At 41.4% G+C, this 18,615-nt stretch overlaps 1 protein-coding gene across 4 annotated transcripts in view; it reads right to left on the bottom strand.

Annotated features, from left to right (window-relative positions):
• Window positions 1-18,615, bottom strand: part of OSBPL6 (oxysterol binding protein like 6) — a 95,667-nt gene that overhangs the window by 38,509 nt on the left and 38,543 nt on the right. For 2 of the 4 annotated variants that reach the window (XM_070731834.1, XM_070731835.1), the window contains exons 4-10: window positions 17,680-17,802; window positions 11,043-11,096; window positions 7,160-7,273; window positions 6,889-7,059; window positions 5,888-6,020; window positions 1,308-1,411; window positions 718-804 (exon numbers count right to left, since the gene is read on the bottom strand). In XM_070731834.1, coding sequence (XP_070587935.1) covers window positions 718-804; window positions 1,308-1,411; window positions 5,888-6,020; window positions 6,889-7,059; window positions 7,160-7,273; window positions 11,043-11,096; window positions 17,680-17,802 — 786 coding nt within the window. The remainder of the gene's footprint in view (window positions 1-717; window positions 805-1,307; window positions 1,412-5,887; window positions 6,021-6,888; window positions 7,060-7,159; window positions 7,274-11,042; window positions 11,097-17,679; window positions 17,803-18,615) is intronic. The other 2 variants (XM_070731837.1, XM_070731836.1) reach the window with 1 other exon arrangement.

The following is an 18,615-nucleotide window of genomic DNA, read 5'->3' as shown; positions in this document are numbered from 1 at the left end:
CATTAAGGAATATAGGAAAACAAAATTTTGGGCATCTATACAAGGATAGTTTCTGATACAATATTGCTTTTGAGTACATAAACCTTGCACACTGCTGCTGTGTGTAACTGCTCTGTAAGTACGACAATCAAATGTGATTTCCCAATATGTTTACACAAAATAGACACATATGTTACAAATGTAAGTTATCATAGCATCTTGATAACAAGGAATCATATAGCTTCTACATAATCTATTTAGGTCTCTCACTCTCTCTTTTTTTTCCATTTAATAAGCCTTTATGCTTAGAGGACAACTGATACGGTTACCAGATCAAAGCTGTAAAATCCAAAAAACCACTAGATCAGGGATGTCAAAGTCGTGGCCACAGCCCAGATGACACGCTGGGCATGTTCACCCCCAGTTTAGCAAAGGGGAAAAGTTGTTATATGTTACGTGACAACACGAGTGTGACACCCCTGTATTGGAAAAGCATTTGGAACTGCAGATGGAAATAATATGTGCTACTTTCCAGTGGTCTTCTGGATTTCTGCAATGAGGTCTGGCAGTTCTAAGAAAGGACAAATAATTACAAAAATAATTTGAGCAGCAGACCCTAATTTTCAATTTTTAAAAAGCTATTAACATATCCAGAGTTTCAAATTCAAGTTAATTTTATGTTTTATTATTTTTAACAAATACTTAACCAAACCATAGTTAAAAGAGTGAACTCAGTACCTGAAGCTGTATTTTAGCATCTTTGCTCACACTTTTTGTTCTCCATCTTCTGGTGACACGCTTGTCTTTCTTATCTACACTGTTAGCCTATGTTATAAAATAATTAAAGTAGTAAAGCATTGGGTTAAAGCTGACAAAGCTGACATGGACAATTCTGCAAAAGTTAGTAACAAACACCGAGCATTAGCTGTCTGCCAGACATAAACAAAGTGCTAATCTATACATTATGGTACAGATAAAGCAAACATGCCATTAAAGACAGTTTCAAAAATAAAAATTGCAGGACAAATCTTCAGCCATTTACGATACAGAATTCTTTATAAAATATGCTAACTAGGATAATTATATTTCTCTTTTCAGAACAGTTGTTAACACAAAGAACAAAAGGGCAACTGAACATTAAATTTAGAACAAAATATTACATTTAGGCTTAAAAATTATTTCAATTGTCGCTCATTAGAGAACCTGACTGTAATAATGAATAATTCTGCACCACCTGTTAGCATAGAATGTTCACAGATAATATTTCAAAGGCAAAATAGATAATATAAGCAAGTATTATTTTAATAATTTTAATAATTTTTATTTACCTGCATATCTGTGAAACTAGGTGCTGACTGAGTTCTCTGAAGTATTTCTAAGTTCTGAAGAATTTTACTGAGTTTTACAAGATTTGATTGACAATGGGCAAGATCTGGAAAAAAAAACAGATTTAGAATGATAAAAACCTACTCTCATCAAGATTTTATTTGCTAGAGGAACACAAGAGAACTTACTGAAATTATGACATCTGAAAGCCGCATTCTCCATTAACATTCCATAAAGGAAACAAGATGATCACACAGTAAAGATCCATAAAGTTTATGCCACATTAGGCTAACAGGTTTTGGGCTACCGTCTCTATTCCACACAGCTATTAAAATTTCTTCCTACATATTCCCAAACCTTCTCAGAATTAATGTCACAGATTGATGGATATCATGATGGCAAATGATTCCATATGCAAAACAGAACAACTGAAAAAACTACCTGGAAACACTCAGTTTTGGGAAGGTTTTTATTCTTTGAGTCTTTATCTTCTTAAACTATACTTCAAGGCAAATAACGGGAACGTCCTCAAATTCATTTTGGGGTATCTTTAATCCCTACAGTTATTATTTCTGAATTTAATTTTAAAGATTAAAAAGGATACATTGAAGGAGAAAGTATAACATGTTATTATTACCTATAATATAGAATTTTCAGCTCTATTATTACAGAGATAAATATTACATGTGTTTCCCTGAAAATACGACCTACTCAGAAACACACATACACAAACACCTACCTGATCTGGACACAAAGTATGACAGTGCCCATGGACCGGCACTGATCAATCCAGTTTGGTGACGTCATAGTGACATAAACAACAGTTTGCTACAGGTTCGGGTGAACCAGTACAAACTGGAAGGAACCCACCCCTGGTGCACAGGTAAAAATTAAGCCAGGGTGGGGATGGGGTAGGTGGGCTGCCCTATTACTTACCTTCACATAGTTGCAGCCAGGCCTCGCACATTTCGGCCCATTTTTTTTTGCATCCGGCAAGGCTTTCCTGAAGGGCTCTGTAGTCGATATCAGAGTTCTAGATTGATCCAGAGCTCTGTTATCAGCTACAGAGGCCTTCAAGAAAGCCTTGTTTTCCCTGCCGGCTGAAGATGTTCTTGAAGGCCTCTGATAGTGAAAAAGAGGCCAGGGGCGACCTGTACAAGTGAGGTGAGTCAGTGGATAACACCCTCCTGAAAATAAGACCTGGTGCCTTTTTTGGTCGATTTTCGCAGCTTCAAACTTCGCAAAACGCTATACCACGGTTTTTCAAAAAATATTAATTAAAAAATACTCCACGGGTTTTTTTCTATACCACGGTTTTCCCCACCCGATGACGTCATACGTCATCACCAAGAATCACTTCTCTGTCTCTTTCTCTCCTGTCATTCTCTGCTTCAATCATTTTCTCATTTCTCTTTTTTTCTCCCCTTTTTTCTATCATTTCTCTCTCTCTTCCTTCCACTCTTCTCTCTCTCTCTTTCTTCCTCTCTCTCACTCTCTTCCTCCCTCTCTCATCTCTTTCTTTCCTTCTCTCTCTTTCTCTATCTCTCCCCCTCTTGCTCTCTCTCTTTTTCTCACTTTCCCTCTCTTGTTTTCTTTCTCTCACTCTTTCTATCTCTTGCTCTCCCCCCTCTTTCTCTCTCACGCGCCGGCCCGTGCACCCACCAGCCTCCGGAGAATGCCTGTCCCGCCTCTCTTGCAGCAGAGGAGAAAGAGAGGTGGAGCGGGCGGCGAGCGGCGGGCGAGCGAATGGGCGAGCGGCGAGCGAGCGGCCGGGTGAGCGGCGGGCGGGCGAACGGTGAGCGAGCGGCCGGGTGAGCGGCGGGCAGGCGAGCGGCGAGCGAGTGGCCGGGTGAACGGCGAGCGGGCGAACGGGCGAGTGGCGAACGGCGGGCTGGCAGGTGCCTACGGGGAACGGTGGCTGCCAGCGCTGCTGCAGGAGGACCCGTGTCCGAAGAAAGCCGGTGAGAGGGGTAGTTTTTGGCTGTCCATAGCCAAAAATGGTGGTTTTACTTCCGCGCCGCTACATCGCGGAAAATCGATTTTCGCGGGAGGTCTTGGAACGTAACCCCCGCGAAAATCGAGGGATCACTGTACTTTTAACTATAAAATATGCTAACATTAGGAAATAATTTTGATTAAATCTGAATGTTGATGCTTGTTGGAAAAATGGCATACAGTATGTCACAGAAGTGAGTACAGCCCCTCACTTAGTGGATATTATCACTTAGGGGTGTACTCACTTTTGTTGCCAGCAGTTTATTTTCCGTTATTTTGAGGACATTTATACTGTTACACAAGCTGTATACAGTGATCTCTCGATTAGCGCGGGGGTTACGTTCCAAGACCTCCCGCGCTAACCGATTTCCGCGTTATACTGGATGCGGAAGTAAAAACCACCATCGGCGCATGTGCACCATTTTTTCATGGCCGCACATGCGCAGATGGTGGAGTTTGCGTGTGGGCGGCGGGGAAGACCAAGGGGAGGTTCCTTCAGCCGCCCAACAGCTGATCTGCTCCGCAGCGCGGAAGCAGCGAGGAGCCGAAGATGGGGTTTCCCCGTTGCCGCGCTGCGGAGCGGATCAGGTGTTGGGCGGCTGAAGGAACCTTCCCTTGGTCTTCCCGCCGCCCAGGCAAAGGGGAAACCCCAAGATCACTTGCCGCTTGCCGTATTGCAGCTTGGAGCCTTCGCTGCAATACGGCAAGCGGCAAGCTGCCTGGGCGGCGCTGGGGCCATGCGGAGCCGCTCATCTAGGGGGGCGTGGACCGGCAAGGTGCCCTCCGCTCTCTCTCTTTCTCTCCCTGTTACCGGTGTGGTATAAGAGAGAGAAAGAAAGAGAAAGGAGGGCGACTTGCCAGTCCACGCCCCCCTGGATGAGCGGCCCCGCATGGCCCCAGCGCCGGACTCCGTTGCCGAACGCCGAAACCGGAAGGGGCGAGGTGGGGGGGGGAGAACGGGAGGCTCAGCATTCCGTCAGTCGCAGCGCTGGCTGTCAACTTTTCTTTTTAGCACTGGGGAGGCAAGTCAGCTCCTGCCCAGTTTTAAAAAGAAAAGTTGACAGCCAGCGCTGCGGCTGACGGAATGCTGAGCTTCCCGTTCTCTCTCCGCCCCCTCGCCCCTTCGCCCCCCTTTGTTCCTAGGAGAAGTGCTGGTGAGGAGCAGAAGGTCTGTCTTGCCTCAATCCCCAGCACTTCTCCTAGGAACACAGGGAGGCGAAGGGGCGAGGGGGGGGGGAGAGAAAACGGGAGGCTCAGCATTCCGTCAGTCGCAGCGCTGGCTGTCAACTTTTCTTTTTAGCACTGGGGAGGCAAGTCAGCTCCTGCCCAGTTTTAAAAAGAAAAGTTGACAGCCAGCGATTGTTCCGCTGCCGCCAGCATGGCCTGGCTGGCAGCGGAAGATGTAACGGAGCCCACGGGGGATTCGCCTTCCTCCCACCCGCAGCCGAGACTGATCGTGGGCTCCTTCGCAACCTCGGAGAGCTTCCAGGGCATGAAAGCTCACGAAAACCAGGAAGCTCTCCGAGGTTGCGAAGGAGCCCACGATCAGTCTCGGCTGCGGGCGGGAGGAAGGCGAATGCCACGGGGCTGGGCTCGGCTCCCCCCTCGGCTCCCCCCCTTACCAGCCCCGCCGCGGAAGGCTCCATTCTGTTCCCTGCCGGCCCGATTGAGCGGCCGGCGGTCTCCATTCAGGGAACCGGCACCCAGCGTCCCCACGCCGCCTCCACCTCCCGATAATGCGCCCGACCTCTGCCTCTCTCTTTCTCTCTCATATACCACGCCGGCAACAGGGAGAGAAAGAGAGAGAGAACTAGCGTGGACTTATTTTTTATTTTTTAATATTTTATTTTAATATTTTATTTTTTTAATTAATATTTTTTGAAAAACCGCGTTGCAGCGTTTCGCGCTAATCGAGACCGTGCTAATCGAGGGATCACTGTACTCACTACTTTACATTATAGCCAAGTGTCATTCCTTCAATGTTGCCACATGAATATTTAAATATTTACAAAATGTGAGGGGGTGTACCCACTTCTTTGACATACAGTATAATTAAAAAGAGGGGGCTTCATTTTAAGTACTTCTACTTACAAACTTAATTCATTCCATGACCAGGTTCTTAAATAGAACTCGTAAGAAGAAGCAATTTTTCCCCATAGGAATCAATGTAAAAGCAAATAATACGTGCGATTGGGGAAACCACAGGGAGAGTGGAGGCCCTGTTTCCTCCCAGGAAATTCCTAGAGAGGCCCCATGGAGGCTTCTCCCTGCCTTTTCCGGCCCAATTTTCTCCCAGGAGATTCCTAGAGAGGCCCCACGGAGGCTTCTCCCTGCCTTTTCCGTTTATAGTTTCGGAGGCTCGGATTTGTAAGTGGAAAATGGTTCTTAAGAAGAGGCAAAAAAATCTTGAACACCCGGTTCTTATCTAGAAAAGTTTGTAAGTAGAGGCATTCTTAGACAGAGGTACCACTGTACTGCCAAGGAAGAATTCCTATATTTTTGCTATATAACAAACAATAAATACATTTCCATCATGTTCTTCATATAGCTCAATCAGCAGTGAAGATTAAAGGAAGGAGTTGCTGACCTTCTGCACACTTGTCCATCTCCTCTGATTCTTGCAACCAAGCAACTACTTTACTTTGGCCAGTAGTACATGTTTCAGGTAGACTGCTACTGCAAGGAATAGATGGTTGCCAGGGGAAATTATTCTGAGAGACCTGAGGAAAGATATAACCACATATATGCATATACCTGTAAGAATTCTGGGAGAAAAACTGCCTGTGGTAAAAATTAAGTGGTAATTGTTATTGTCTTCTTTAAACTGAAGCAAGTATGTATTTGACACTCTAATCCAGGAATCCTTGAACTTGGCAACTTTAAGACTTATGGACTTCAACTCCCAGAATTCTCCATCCAGCTGGCTGGAGAATTCTGGAAGTTGAAGTCCACTAGTCTTAAAAGTGCCAAGTTTGAGGACTGTTCTAATCTAAATTAAACTTAGTAACAAATATTTCAGTAAATGTGATACAGGTAGCCCTCATGATTACAACTTATGATTACAATTCAGTCCAAAATTTATGTTGCTAAGTGAGAATTTGTTAAATGAGTTTTGCCCCGCTTTACAACTTTTGTTAAGTGAGTCACTGCAATTTATTTATTCATTCATTCATTGGATTTATATGCCACCCCTCTCCAAGGACTTGGTAAATTAGTTAAACATGTTAAATTAGTAATCCGGTTGTTAAATGAATCTGGATTTTGATTTTGCTTGTCAGAAGGTTGCAAAAGGTGATCACATGACCCCGGGACACTGCAACCATCATAAATATGAGTCAGTTGTCAAACAATGGAATGTACATCTCATGACCATAGGAAATGGTTACTAAGTGAATTGTTGTAAGTCAAGGACTACCTGTATAGTGTATATTTCTTTATTGAGTGTGTTCTTCTTTCTGGTGTTAGTGTTACTCATATATAACGGCATCCATAAAGGGAAAAAAATGAGTGTATTGCAATGTTGCATATTATAAAACAACTATTTATGAACTGAAGGATGGTATTCTTCCTGACCAAAAAAGATTATACCTTAGTTTCCAGCACTGTGGCATTAGTAGCTGGTGAAGATTCAGTGGTGGAAGTTGAAGGGAATATATGGAAACTGGCATCCCGGGGCGATCGCACAATTTCATTCTGACGATATAATCTATGATGGCGCAACTTGGACACCCAGGCATCAAATGAATCCTGTGATTTTACCTAATCGAAAGATCATTGTGAGTAATGAATCCAATAATAATATTTGATCTTCCTTTTACAGCAAAACTTGAAAATAAAAATTAGTAGAAATATTCCTTACTTTTAAATGGTAGATATGCTCCTCGGTGTCAAGATCTATCCTACGTGCTTTTTTTTTAATTGACATAACCGATAATCCCACATCTATGCTCCCATGAACCTTCCCTTTCTGAGTCTGGGGGAAAAAAAGAAGAGTAAATGTATGCACACTAAGAAATAAAAGAAAAAAATGGTCTTATTGCTGGTTAGAATGGACGAAAAGATGTATAGCTTTCTGGGATATACTTTAAGACATAAAATAGAAAAAATAAGAAAAAGTTGAGGAGACATTATCACACCCTCCTTATCAGGACAGGATTATTATGTAAGAAATATACTGATCTTTTTCATACATATATGTCATTTCACAGGCTATGTAAATAAAAGATGTGGAATAATTATGTATAAAACTATTTTAATAATAAAACCAAGCAAATGACAGATGTTTAAATATGAGAATGAAAAGGAAGCCTGTGGCTATGATGAAGATAATCCACATATAGGCAAAAATTACTCATCTAATTTAAGTGACATTCTATGAAAGTGACTTTTATTGCTAAATAAATAAATTCAGATGAACACTGGCTAACCTATGTAATAATAAAAGCTATGATGATAAAAAAATAGTTTTCTCGTTGTTCCTATCACCCACTTATGATTGCATGCTTGTAATTTTGTTGCTTGTATCCTTACGATTTATAGTGATATTGTTTCCTGGTTGCTTATTTGTACCCAATGACTATCATTAAGTGTGGCACCTTATGATTCTTGATGAATGTATCTTGTCTTTTTTTACACTGATAGCATATACAGTGATCCCTCGAGTTTCGCGATCTCAATCTTCGCGAAACGCTATATCGTGATTTTTCCACCCGATGACGTCACTCCTTTCCTTTCTCATCTTTCTTTCTCTCTCTATTTCTCTATCTTGCTTCTTCCTCTCTCACAATCTCTTCCTCCCTCTCTCATCTCTTTCTTTCCTTCTCTCTCTTTCTCTATCTCTCCCCCTCTTGCTCTCGAGCGGCAAGCGAGCAGCTGGGTGGATGGGTGACGGGCAAGCGGCAAGCGAGCAGCCGGGCGGGCGGGTGAACGGGCAAGCGGCAAGCGAGCAGCCGGGCGGGCGGGTGAACAGGCAAGCGGCAAGCGAGCGGCCGGGCGGGCGGGCGACGGGCAAGCGGCAAGCGATCTTGGGGTTTCCCCTTTGCCTGGGCGGCGGGAAGACCCAGGGAAGGTTCCTTTGGCCGCCCAGCAGCTGATCTGCTCCGCAGCACGGCAGCAGCGAGGAGCCGAAGATGGGGTTTCCCCTTTGCCTGGGCAACGGGGAAACCCCATCTTCGGCTCCTCACTGCTGCCGCGCTGCGGAGCAGATCAGCTGCTGGGCAGCCGAAGGAACCTTCCCTGGGTGCCGCCCGCCGCCCACGCAAACTCCACCATCTGCGCATGTGCAGCCATGAAAAAAAAGGGTGCGCATGCGCAGATGGTGTTTTTACTTCCGCAACCCTACATCGCGAAAAATCGATTATCGCGAGGGGTCCTGGAACGGAACCCTCGCGATACTCGAGGGATCACTGTACACCAAATTCCTTGTGTGTCCAATCATACTTGGCCAATAAAGAATTCTATTCTATTCTATTCTATTCTAATCTATTCTTATTTTTTCTTCTCTTTTCTCTTAATCTATTCTATTCTATAAAACTCTGGCAAGATGCATCATTCATATGCAAATACTACATCTGTAAAAATCAATTTATTATACTGGTAAATAATAATAGTTTCTGCCCTCATAAAAATTTGTACCTGTATAAATTCCAAAATAGGCCTGAAGGTGTAAACTATATAAATAATCGTATTAACTTCTATTTGTCATCCATTATACACATATTTCAGAAATAACTGAAAATGTTACATAAATGGTTCTGAACAAAATATTGACTTGTTTGAATCAATTTCCCCTTCCCGCAATTACACACAAAAGAAAAAATAATTAGAACTAAGAACACTTTTGTGTTTTATGAGCATTTTATGCTGAAACTTGCTTTATAAATAAAATAAGTAACAAAATGTACTTAATTCTAACATATATAGCTATATAATCTATGATGTTCTAAAGATTCTACAAAAACTAAGTTCATCTACAGTACAATATTGTAGGCCTTGTTTGTAAGCCTTGTTGGTTTTATATATATACAGTATATATTTTTTTATTTGTCAAACATGTCTAAGATGTAACATGATTATGAATACAGTATATGGATACGATAGGCACATTCGTGCGCTTATGCACACCCCTTACAAACCTCTTAGGAACGGAGTGAGGTCAACAGTAGAAAGTCTGTCTAAGGTTAAAGTTACGGGGGTTTGGGGAAGTAACCACACACAGACTCAGGTAATGCATTCCAGGCAATGACCAATCTGAAGTCGTATTTTCTGGTATCAAGAAAAATTTATATTGTTGTATATAAATTTTAAGTTGCTATATTATTTACTTTCAGCAATAATTATTTACTATTCTAATGTTTTTCTTAATTAGGCTATATTTTTCCAATGTTTATATAATTATTCATTTGTATTATTATGGTAAAATAATTGTTTTATTAAGGTCTACAATCATGTTATAAATAAAATAAAACAGAGTTACAATTTAAAATCTCTAACAACTACTTATTAGCAGTGTTCCCTCTAATTTTTTTGGGGGGTGGGCGGAAAAGTATAGTGTCTGAGCGGCAGTCCCTTTGGGACTGAGCAGCACAGAAATAATAAATAAATAAATAAATAAATATAAACAAACAAACAAGCAAACAAATAAAAAATCCACCCTGTTTTGCCTCAGAGAATTTCAAAATAAAATACTGTACTGTGACCCAAAGTACAGTGAGCTCATAATAGGGCAACTCTATCAATATCAAAATGCCACTTAAATAGTTGAGCTAGTTTCAAACTAGATTTTGATTTTCTTTCTCTCTTCCTTACTCCCATTCTTTTTCTTTCTCTTTTCCTTCCTCTCTTTTTTCTATCTGTTTCTCTCTCTTCCTCTCTCTCCTTCCCTCTCACTCTTTCCCTCTCGGCTTCTGGGCAGGTTTGAAAAACTCTGAGTTGATGATGATTTTTAAGTGAGCGATTGCTCACTGCTCAGCTTAGAGGGAACTATGCTTATTAGTATGGTAAACCCTTGATTTACCAATCTTCATTAAAAATTGGTTCTTTGAAAGCAATGGAGAAAATTCATTTACTGTTTTGCACATCACCTTTACCATTTAATGGACATTGAGATCTAACAATCATCCCTTCTCTCTATTGTTCTGTGAAATTAAGGGTTTGATGTATTTTGTAGTCCATTGAGCAGCAAATAGCACATACAGTTTCCAAGGCACTTGACCTACAAGGACACAGATGCTGCTTAATAGGTGCACTGATGATATCAATCAAATAATATTGCAAAAGGCAGAACACTGATCTGACCAAAGTAAAGTTTCAAAGTAGTAGTATTAAGGCAAGAAGCTGGTGTGTTTTCAATTTTAAATCTTAATTATTTAAGAGCTAGAGGGTGAAATTTGCTGGCTTGTTATAAACAGGAGTTTTCCCTGTCAATCTTAGTTGGAGTGTGCTTTCTTCCTTCCACAAGATTTCATCTCTAAGTGCTGAAATGACTTCTGGAAAACAATCAAGCCCACAGATACTAACAACTCAGCAGATTAAAATTGTCTAATTGCCACAAATAAAATCCGACAAATTATTAAACTGAAAAATTCAGAATGTATGAGATAAAAGGAGGTAGATGGGGAGAACTGAACAGCAAGATTTATACCTTTTCTCTGCAGTACAGGAATGTCTGTATCACTACTGGAACTAAGCATTCAAATAATATGTAACAATCTTTTTTTTAAAAAAGCCCCAGGGTTACTTACTTCAATTGGTGACTTTGAATATTTCAACATTCCATTGTCCAGAACAAAAAAGCGCTGCAGAAAAAATTGCAAGAGATTACAATACAATGGAAACTATACTGCATGCAGCAATAAAAATCATTACAAGAAATGAAGGGCTAAGATAGGGATAGATTTTCCTAGCTATGTGGTTGGTCCACACCAGCTTGACAGAACATAATCAATCAATCAATCCTAAAGCTAAATCATTAAAGCTGCTGTATATGGTCTTTATGGTAAACCTATGGCACGTGTACAGGAAGTGGCACGCAGAGCCATCTTTCCGGGGGGGCGGGGGAATCACTGACCCCCTCAGAGGGGGTCCGCAACTTGGGCGTCCTCCTCAATCCACAGCTCCCATTAGAGAAACATCTTTCAGCTGTGGCGAGGGGGGCGTTTGCCCAGGTTCGCCTGGTGCACCAGTTGCAGCCCTATCTGGACTGGGAGTCACTGCTCATAGTCACTCATGCCCCCATACAAATCGAATAAATAAATCACCTCAAGGCTCAACTACTGTAAAGCTCTCTACATGGAGCTACCTTTGAAAAGTGTTCGGAAACTTCAAATCGTGCAGAATGCAGCTGCGAGAGCAATCATGGCTTTCCCCAATTATGCCCATGTTACACCAGCACTCCGCAGTCTGCATTGGTTGCCGATCAGTTTCCGGTCACGATTCAAAGTGTTGGTTATGACCTATAAAGCCCTTCATGGCATCGGGCCAGAATATCTCCGAGACCGCCTTCTGCCGCACGAATCCCAGCGACCGGTTAGGTCCCACAGATTTGGCCTTCTCCGGGTCCCATCGACTAAACAATGTTGTCTTGTGGGACCCAGGGGAATAGCCTTCTCTGTGGTGGCCCCGACCCACTGGAATCAACTCCCTCCGGAGATTAGAACAGCCTCCACCCTCCTTGCCTTTCGTAAACTCCTTAAAAGCCATCTCTGCCGCCAGGCATGGGGGAACTGAGACATTTCCCCTAGGTCTATACAGTTTATGCATGGTATGTTTGTGTGTATGTTTCTTTTTAAATAAGCGGTTTTTAATGACTTTTAATTATTAGATTTGTTATACATTGTACTATTATTGTTGTGAGCCGCCCCGAGTCTACAGAGAGGGGCGGCATACAAATCTAATTAATAATAATAATAATAATAATAATAATAATAATAATAATAATAATAATAATCTGTCACCCATTGCTTTCCACATGCGGGGGAGCGGCAGAAACCAGAAGAGCAGCAGCCCGGTGTGCATGCTGGGAAGATGGTCACTTCCGGTTTCCATCACGCACATGCACACTAGCCACCTAGTCTTTGCACACGCACACCAGAAACCAGAAAACTAGGTGGTTGGTGTTCATTCACATCCCTGAAACAGGAAGATGCTTCTGGTTTCTGGCACACATGCAACACTGGTATATGGCAATACCAGCCCATCGCTTTTTAAAAACAATAAATAGCTCAAGGGTCATATGGGAAGAAAGTATTTCAGAATGGGTAAGAACAGGACCTATGTAGTCCTTGTGAATAGAAAGCACTGATGTCCCCAGAGCAGAGAAAGGAAGGATCTATTGCCCCTCCAACTAGTCTAGGCAGGAAGCACAAAACAATGCTAAGGCTACATTTATCTATCTATCTATCTATCTATCTATCTATCTATCTATCTATCTATCTATCTATCATTCTATCTATCTATCATTCTATCTATCTATCATTCTATCTATCTATCTATCTATCATTCTATCTATCTATCTATCTATCAATCATTCTATCTATCTATCTATCTATCATTCTATCTATCTATCTATCATTCTATCTATCTATCTATCAATCATTCTATCTATCTATCATTCTATCTATCTATCTATCTATCTATCATTCTATCTATCTATCTATCTATCTATCAATCATTCTATCTATCTATCTATCTATCAATCATTCTATCTATCTATCTATCTATCTATCTATCTATCTATCTATCTATCATTCTATCTATCTATCTATCTATCTATCTATCTATCAATCATTCTATCTATCTATCTATCTATCTATCATTCTATCATTCTATCTATCTATCTATCTATCTATCTATCTATCTATCTATCTATCTATCTATCTATCGGATTTGTATGCCGCCCCTCTCCATAGACTAGGGGCAGCTAACAACAGTGATAAAAAACAGCATGGAACAATCCAATACAATACTAAAATAACTTTAAAAACCCTTATTATAAAACATGCGTAAATTGTAAAGGCCTAGGGGGAAGGAATATTTCAGTTCCCCCATGCCTGACGGCAAAGGTGGGTTTTAAGGAGCTTACGAAAGGCGAGGAGGGTGGGGGCAATTCTAATCTCTGGGGGGAGTTGGTTCCAGAGGGCCGGGGCCGCCACAGAGAAGGCTCTTCCCCTGGGTCCCGCCAAATGACCTTGTTTAGTTGACGGGATCCGGAGAATCGGTGGGACCTAACTGGTCGCTGGGATTCGTGCAGCAGAAGGCTGTAAGGTTACAGAAATGTAACTGTAAGGTTACAGAAATAAAATCTTGCAGGCCTGATAGTCACATCATTTTACTTTTTCTTTCCAGAAAACTAGGGAGTGTGCCTTTCTGAAAATGGTTCCTGCACTCCTTTTCCTCCTCTGGACTAAGATACTTTGGCATGACAGTAATCCCGTCCGCGGCTCTTTCTCTTGCTTCCCAAGGTCACTCCAATAGACCATGACAGAATCAGACTGACACAAGCAGTACTGCAGCATTTGATGCAAACCCTGCCCCTGTCTATGTGCAATGTGAGGTAATAAGGATATCTCATAAAAAGAAAAAAAGCAGAGCTTCAGATGCAATACTGCTTTCCTCATTCTGACAAAAGCAGCAAGATTCTGTGGCTTCTAGTGATAAGGAACTTCTCTGAATTTCTGAAAGTGACTGTTTTATTTGACAGAATTGAATCAAGGCATGCACAGGGCAATTTCAATAACCCTGCTGAATTACTGCATCTGAAAGCTTGACTAGAAGTGGGTTTCTAAAGGGCTAGGATCTTAAGCAATTTTACTTGGCAGAACCTTTTCAATGAAGAGAAACTGATTCCTGCAAGTCTCAGAATTAAAAGACACAAAGGCCTCGTAAGTCAAACATACACTTTTTATAAGAGCCATTCCTGTCAAATGCTTCTCCAATCTCAGAGATTCTCTTTACTTTCTTAAACACCTACAATTTACCCAATTTTGTACATCATACTCAAGTACAGTGGTACCTCATCTTACGAACGCCACTTCTAACGAACTTTTCAAGATACAAACCCGGTGTTTAAGATTTTTTTGCCTCTTCTTCCGAACTATTTTCATCTTACGAACCCAAGCCGCTGCTGCTGGGATGAAGGGGTTTCTTCCCCCCCCTTTTTTTGAAGAAAGAAAAGGGAGGGGCGGCTTGGAGGGGGAAAAGACTGCATTTAAATAACTAGGAGATTTACAGGCACTGAAAGGGTGTCTTTTGAAGAAAGAAAAGGGAGGGGTGCCCCCCTTGCCTTTCTTCCTTCCCACTCACCCTTTAGCCTAGCCTTGCTTCTTCCACCCGCCCCCTTTAGCTGCTCCTCCCTGCCCTCTGTTCGCCTCCCTTCTAAAGTTTGGGATTTTCCTGAAGGATTTGCACGCATTATTTGCTTTTACATTGATTCCTATGGGAAACATTGTTTCATCTTATGAACATTTCACCTTACGAACCTCCTCCTGGAACCAATTAAGTTCGTATCATGAGGTACCACTGTATTTATGTATCATCACTACATTAAATAACTGATCATGATGGAGTCTGAACAATTATTTTTACAATAATCAAACCAAAATTTGATCAGATTGACAGACAGATATGGGGTGTTGGTCTTACCTGATATACTCGTTCTCATAGGATGGAGCTAGCATCCAGGAATGGGATGATCTCATCTGTTCAGCCAATAGGACTGAGTCTGTTAAAGTTGTTAGGCTCAGTCTCTGTACTGGATACCAAGTTATGACAAAGCCAAAGAAACAGACTCGCCATGGTGAAATACCTGACAGGAGACTCTGTCGTAACCGGTCTTATAGCCACAGACAGAAAATAGCCCAACAGTTCAAGGGTGGGGCTGGATGCTAGCTCCATCCTACAAGAAGGAACATATCAGATAAAACCAATACCCCTTCTCCATAGTAGGTAGAGCTAGCATCCAGGAATGGGATATATCCAAGCCTGACAGCCCTATGGGTGGGAACTGTCATGGGCCGAGATGGCCGGACTCAAGTGAACTTTCTGCAGGGTCCATCTGCCAAGGCTGCTTCGACTGAATCAAAAAACGTGAAATGGTGAACAAACTGAGATGCAGACAACCGGATCACTGCCCTGCAGACCTCCTCAAGAGGTGTTTGGTTGCCCTTGGCAGCCGATGTTGCAGCACACCGAGTAAAGTGTGCTGTGATCCAGCCAAGCTGAGGTGAAAGTGGATGTCATAGGCCTTAGCGATAGTGCCACAGATCTATCTGTTCATGGTCAAAAGGGTCACCCTCTGACCCAGGGACGTAGGTTGGAATGAGATGAAGAGAGCCTCTGGTGCAGAGGAGAAGTCCTTTCCACATTAATATGGATGCCCACCTCACATCTAGTGAATGCCATTTCTTTTCTAGTGGATGGACCGGGTGTGAACAAACATTGGGAAGAATAATCTCCTGCACACAGTGGAACCAGGAGTTTATCTTAGGGATGAATGAGGAGTCTAACCGAAGAACCACCCTGTCCACATGAAAGACACAAAGGTCCGTCCAGTCTGAGGTCTCAGTCGTAACTGGGGATCCAGTACAGAGGCAGAGCTTAACGACTTTAACAGATGCAGTTCTATTGGCTGAATGGATGACGCCATCCCATTCCTGGATGCTAGCTCCATCTACTATGGAGAATATTGAGTTTTAAGAAGAATACTAAGAACCAATACAAACTAAAAGAGAACAATACATGAAAAAAGAGATAAAAGGAAAATACAAAAAAGTAAGAAGCTGCCTTGCTAAATAAGCTGAGGGTAAAGATGATGGACTGGCCAAGCATGTCTTCAGACATAAACCCTATTGAGCATTTGTGGGGCATCCTGAAATGGAAGGTGGAAGTGTGCAAGAGACTCTAACATCCACCTGCTTCGTGATGTTGTCATGGAGGAGTGGAAGAGGACTCCAGTGGCAACCTATGAAATTCTAGTGCACTCTATGCTCAAGAGGGCTAAGGCAGTGCTGGAAAATAATAGTAAGCACACAAAATATTGACACATTGGGCCCCATTTGGATATTATCACTTAGGGGTGTACTCATTTGTGTTGCCAGCCATTTAGACATTAATGGCTATGCATTGTTATTTTGAGGGGACAACATATTTACACTGTTGTACAAGCAATGTTGTAAACCTAATACCTTACATTGTAGCCAAGTGTTATTTCTTCAGTTTTGTCACATGAAAAGTTATACTTAAATATTTACAAAATGTGAGAAGGTGTACGCACTTCATAAAAGAGTACAATTTATATTTCACAGTCCATTTTATCTCTTGTTTTTCCTCTGTCTGTGTGTATGTCTATAATTGAGTAATCCATATACCATATTTTTCTAAGATGCACCTTTCCTCCCCCCAAAGAGGCTGAAAGTTTGGGTGCATTTTATGTTCTGAATATAGCTTTTTCAAAGCTTTTTTCCAACCCTAACAAGGCTTTTTCACTGCTACTCCCTCTGATGAAGGGTTTTTCCAGCCCTAAATCTTTGCAGGCCTTTTTCATTGCTACTCCCTCCAAATAAGACTTTTTAAGCCCCACTCCTAAGAAGAGCCGGGATGGCACAGCACATAGAGTGTTATACTGCAGGCCACTGAAGCTGACCGTAGATCTATAGGTCAGCGGATCAAATCTCATCACCGGCTCAAGGTTGACTCAGCCTTCCATCCTTCCGAGGTGGGTAAAATGAGGACCCGGATTGTGGGGGCAATATGCTGGCTCTGTTAAAAAGTGCCATTGCTAACATGTTGTAAGGTGCCCTGAGTCTAAGGAGAAGAATCAATCAATCAATCAATCAATCAATCAATCAATCAATCAATCAATCATTCAAATAAATAAATAAACAAACAAACAAACAAACAAACAAACAAACCAGGGGATAAAATAATGTGCTGAAGCTAACCAGACTAAGGATGCTAGCCAGATGAATATCTGATTTCCCCCCTATTTTCCTACCCAAAACTAAGGTGCATCTTATACTCCGATGTGTCGTATATTCTGAAAAATACGGTATATGCTGCTGCCGTTAAAATTCTGTAAAGAGTATATGATCACATGATAACTGATTGTTTCTATTCCTATAAGGAACTGAGGAAAGTTTAATCATGTTCCCTTGAATGCTGATAGAATTCAACATATTACATGAGTGCAAAACAAAGAAAGAAATATGTGAAAGTCTCCTTCATATTCTGCCATCCAGTTCAAGGTCAGAGATTTAAGAGGTACGCATGGTTTCAACTGCTGCTAGTCAGTTTCTGAGCAGAGTTCAGTTTGCTACAGTTCATGATGAATTTCATGTAATAATCGAAAATAATGACACCTAGCATGTTGTACACATATTTTACCTTGTGCCAGCCTTTTAAAGGCCATTTCCTTTTCTTCAGCATGAATCCTTCATTTTTGTCTGGCTTCTGGACATTAGTCTGGCCAATTTTCAAGCCTTCTATAATTTCCCAGCTGTCTGGCTCCTGAGTAAAGTGGGAGAGAAGATCAAAATTTCAGTTTTGTGGTGCCTATTATTCAAGCTGTTTTGTCAACCCCGTGTACAGTTATATAAAATCTATCCCACTTAATTCAACAAGACTGCCTTTAGTTAGCAAATAAATAAGAAACTGGATATTATATAAACCACACAGAGAACAAGAGCCTTCCAAAAGTATATGCTAAGGGAATTACTGATGGAATTCTAAGATTAAACTATATACCCCTATGAGGTACCGGTTTTGGCAGCATCTCATTCCATTCATAATTAATCATGGCTAAAATCTTCTTAGTTCTATTTGGGCTTAATTCTTTTCAAAAAAATGTTTGTAAGCAATCTGGTTTGTATATACATATCTAAAGTTATAGCAAGCAAAGATGTCATCCATTTGCAAAAGATGTACCAAGCATAACTACTGGGTACATCAAGGAACAATAATTCTAGGAGCATTATTTCAAATTGTAGCCATGTTCTTTGATCGGAAACAAATGACGAGGGCTAATCTGAAGCATTAACTATCAAAACCATGCTGCTTACTCATCATGTTCAATCCCTTAAGTTTTTATAATAGAACAGAGGCTTCTAAACAGCAGTTCTATGCATTACTGATGTAGTACAGGGATACATTAAACGATTGTGTTATGCTGAATTCAGTCTTCAGTAAAAGGTTTTTCATTCTATAACTTGCAGTATTTATATACAAAATTATTTTCAAAATCTCATGCAGATAGTCCTCAACTCAGAACCACAATTGAGCCCAAAATTTCTGTTGTTAAGTGAGGCATTTGTTAAGTGAGTT

The sequence above is a fragment of the Erythrolamprus reginae genome, chromosome 1 (assembly GCF_031021105.1).
Source record: "Erythrolamprus reginae isolate rEryReg1 chromosome 1, rEryReg1.hap1, whole genome shotgun sequence".
Classification (NCBI taxonomy): domain Eukaryota; kingdom Metazoa; phylum Chordata; class Lepidosauria; order Squamata; family Dipsadidae; genus Erythrolamprus; species Erythrolamprus reginae.
The sequence above is the reverse complement of the archived record's forward strand: the minus strand, read 5'-3'. Positions and strand labels throughout refer to the sequence as shown.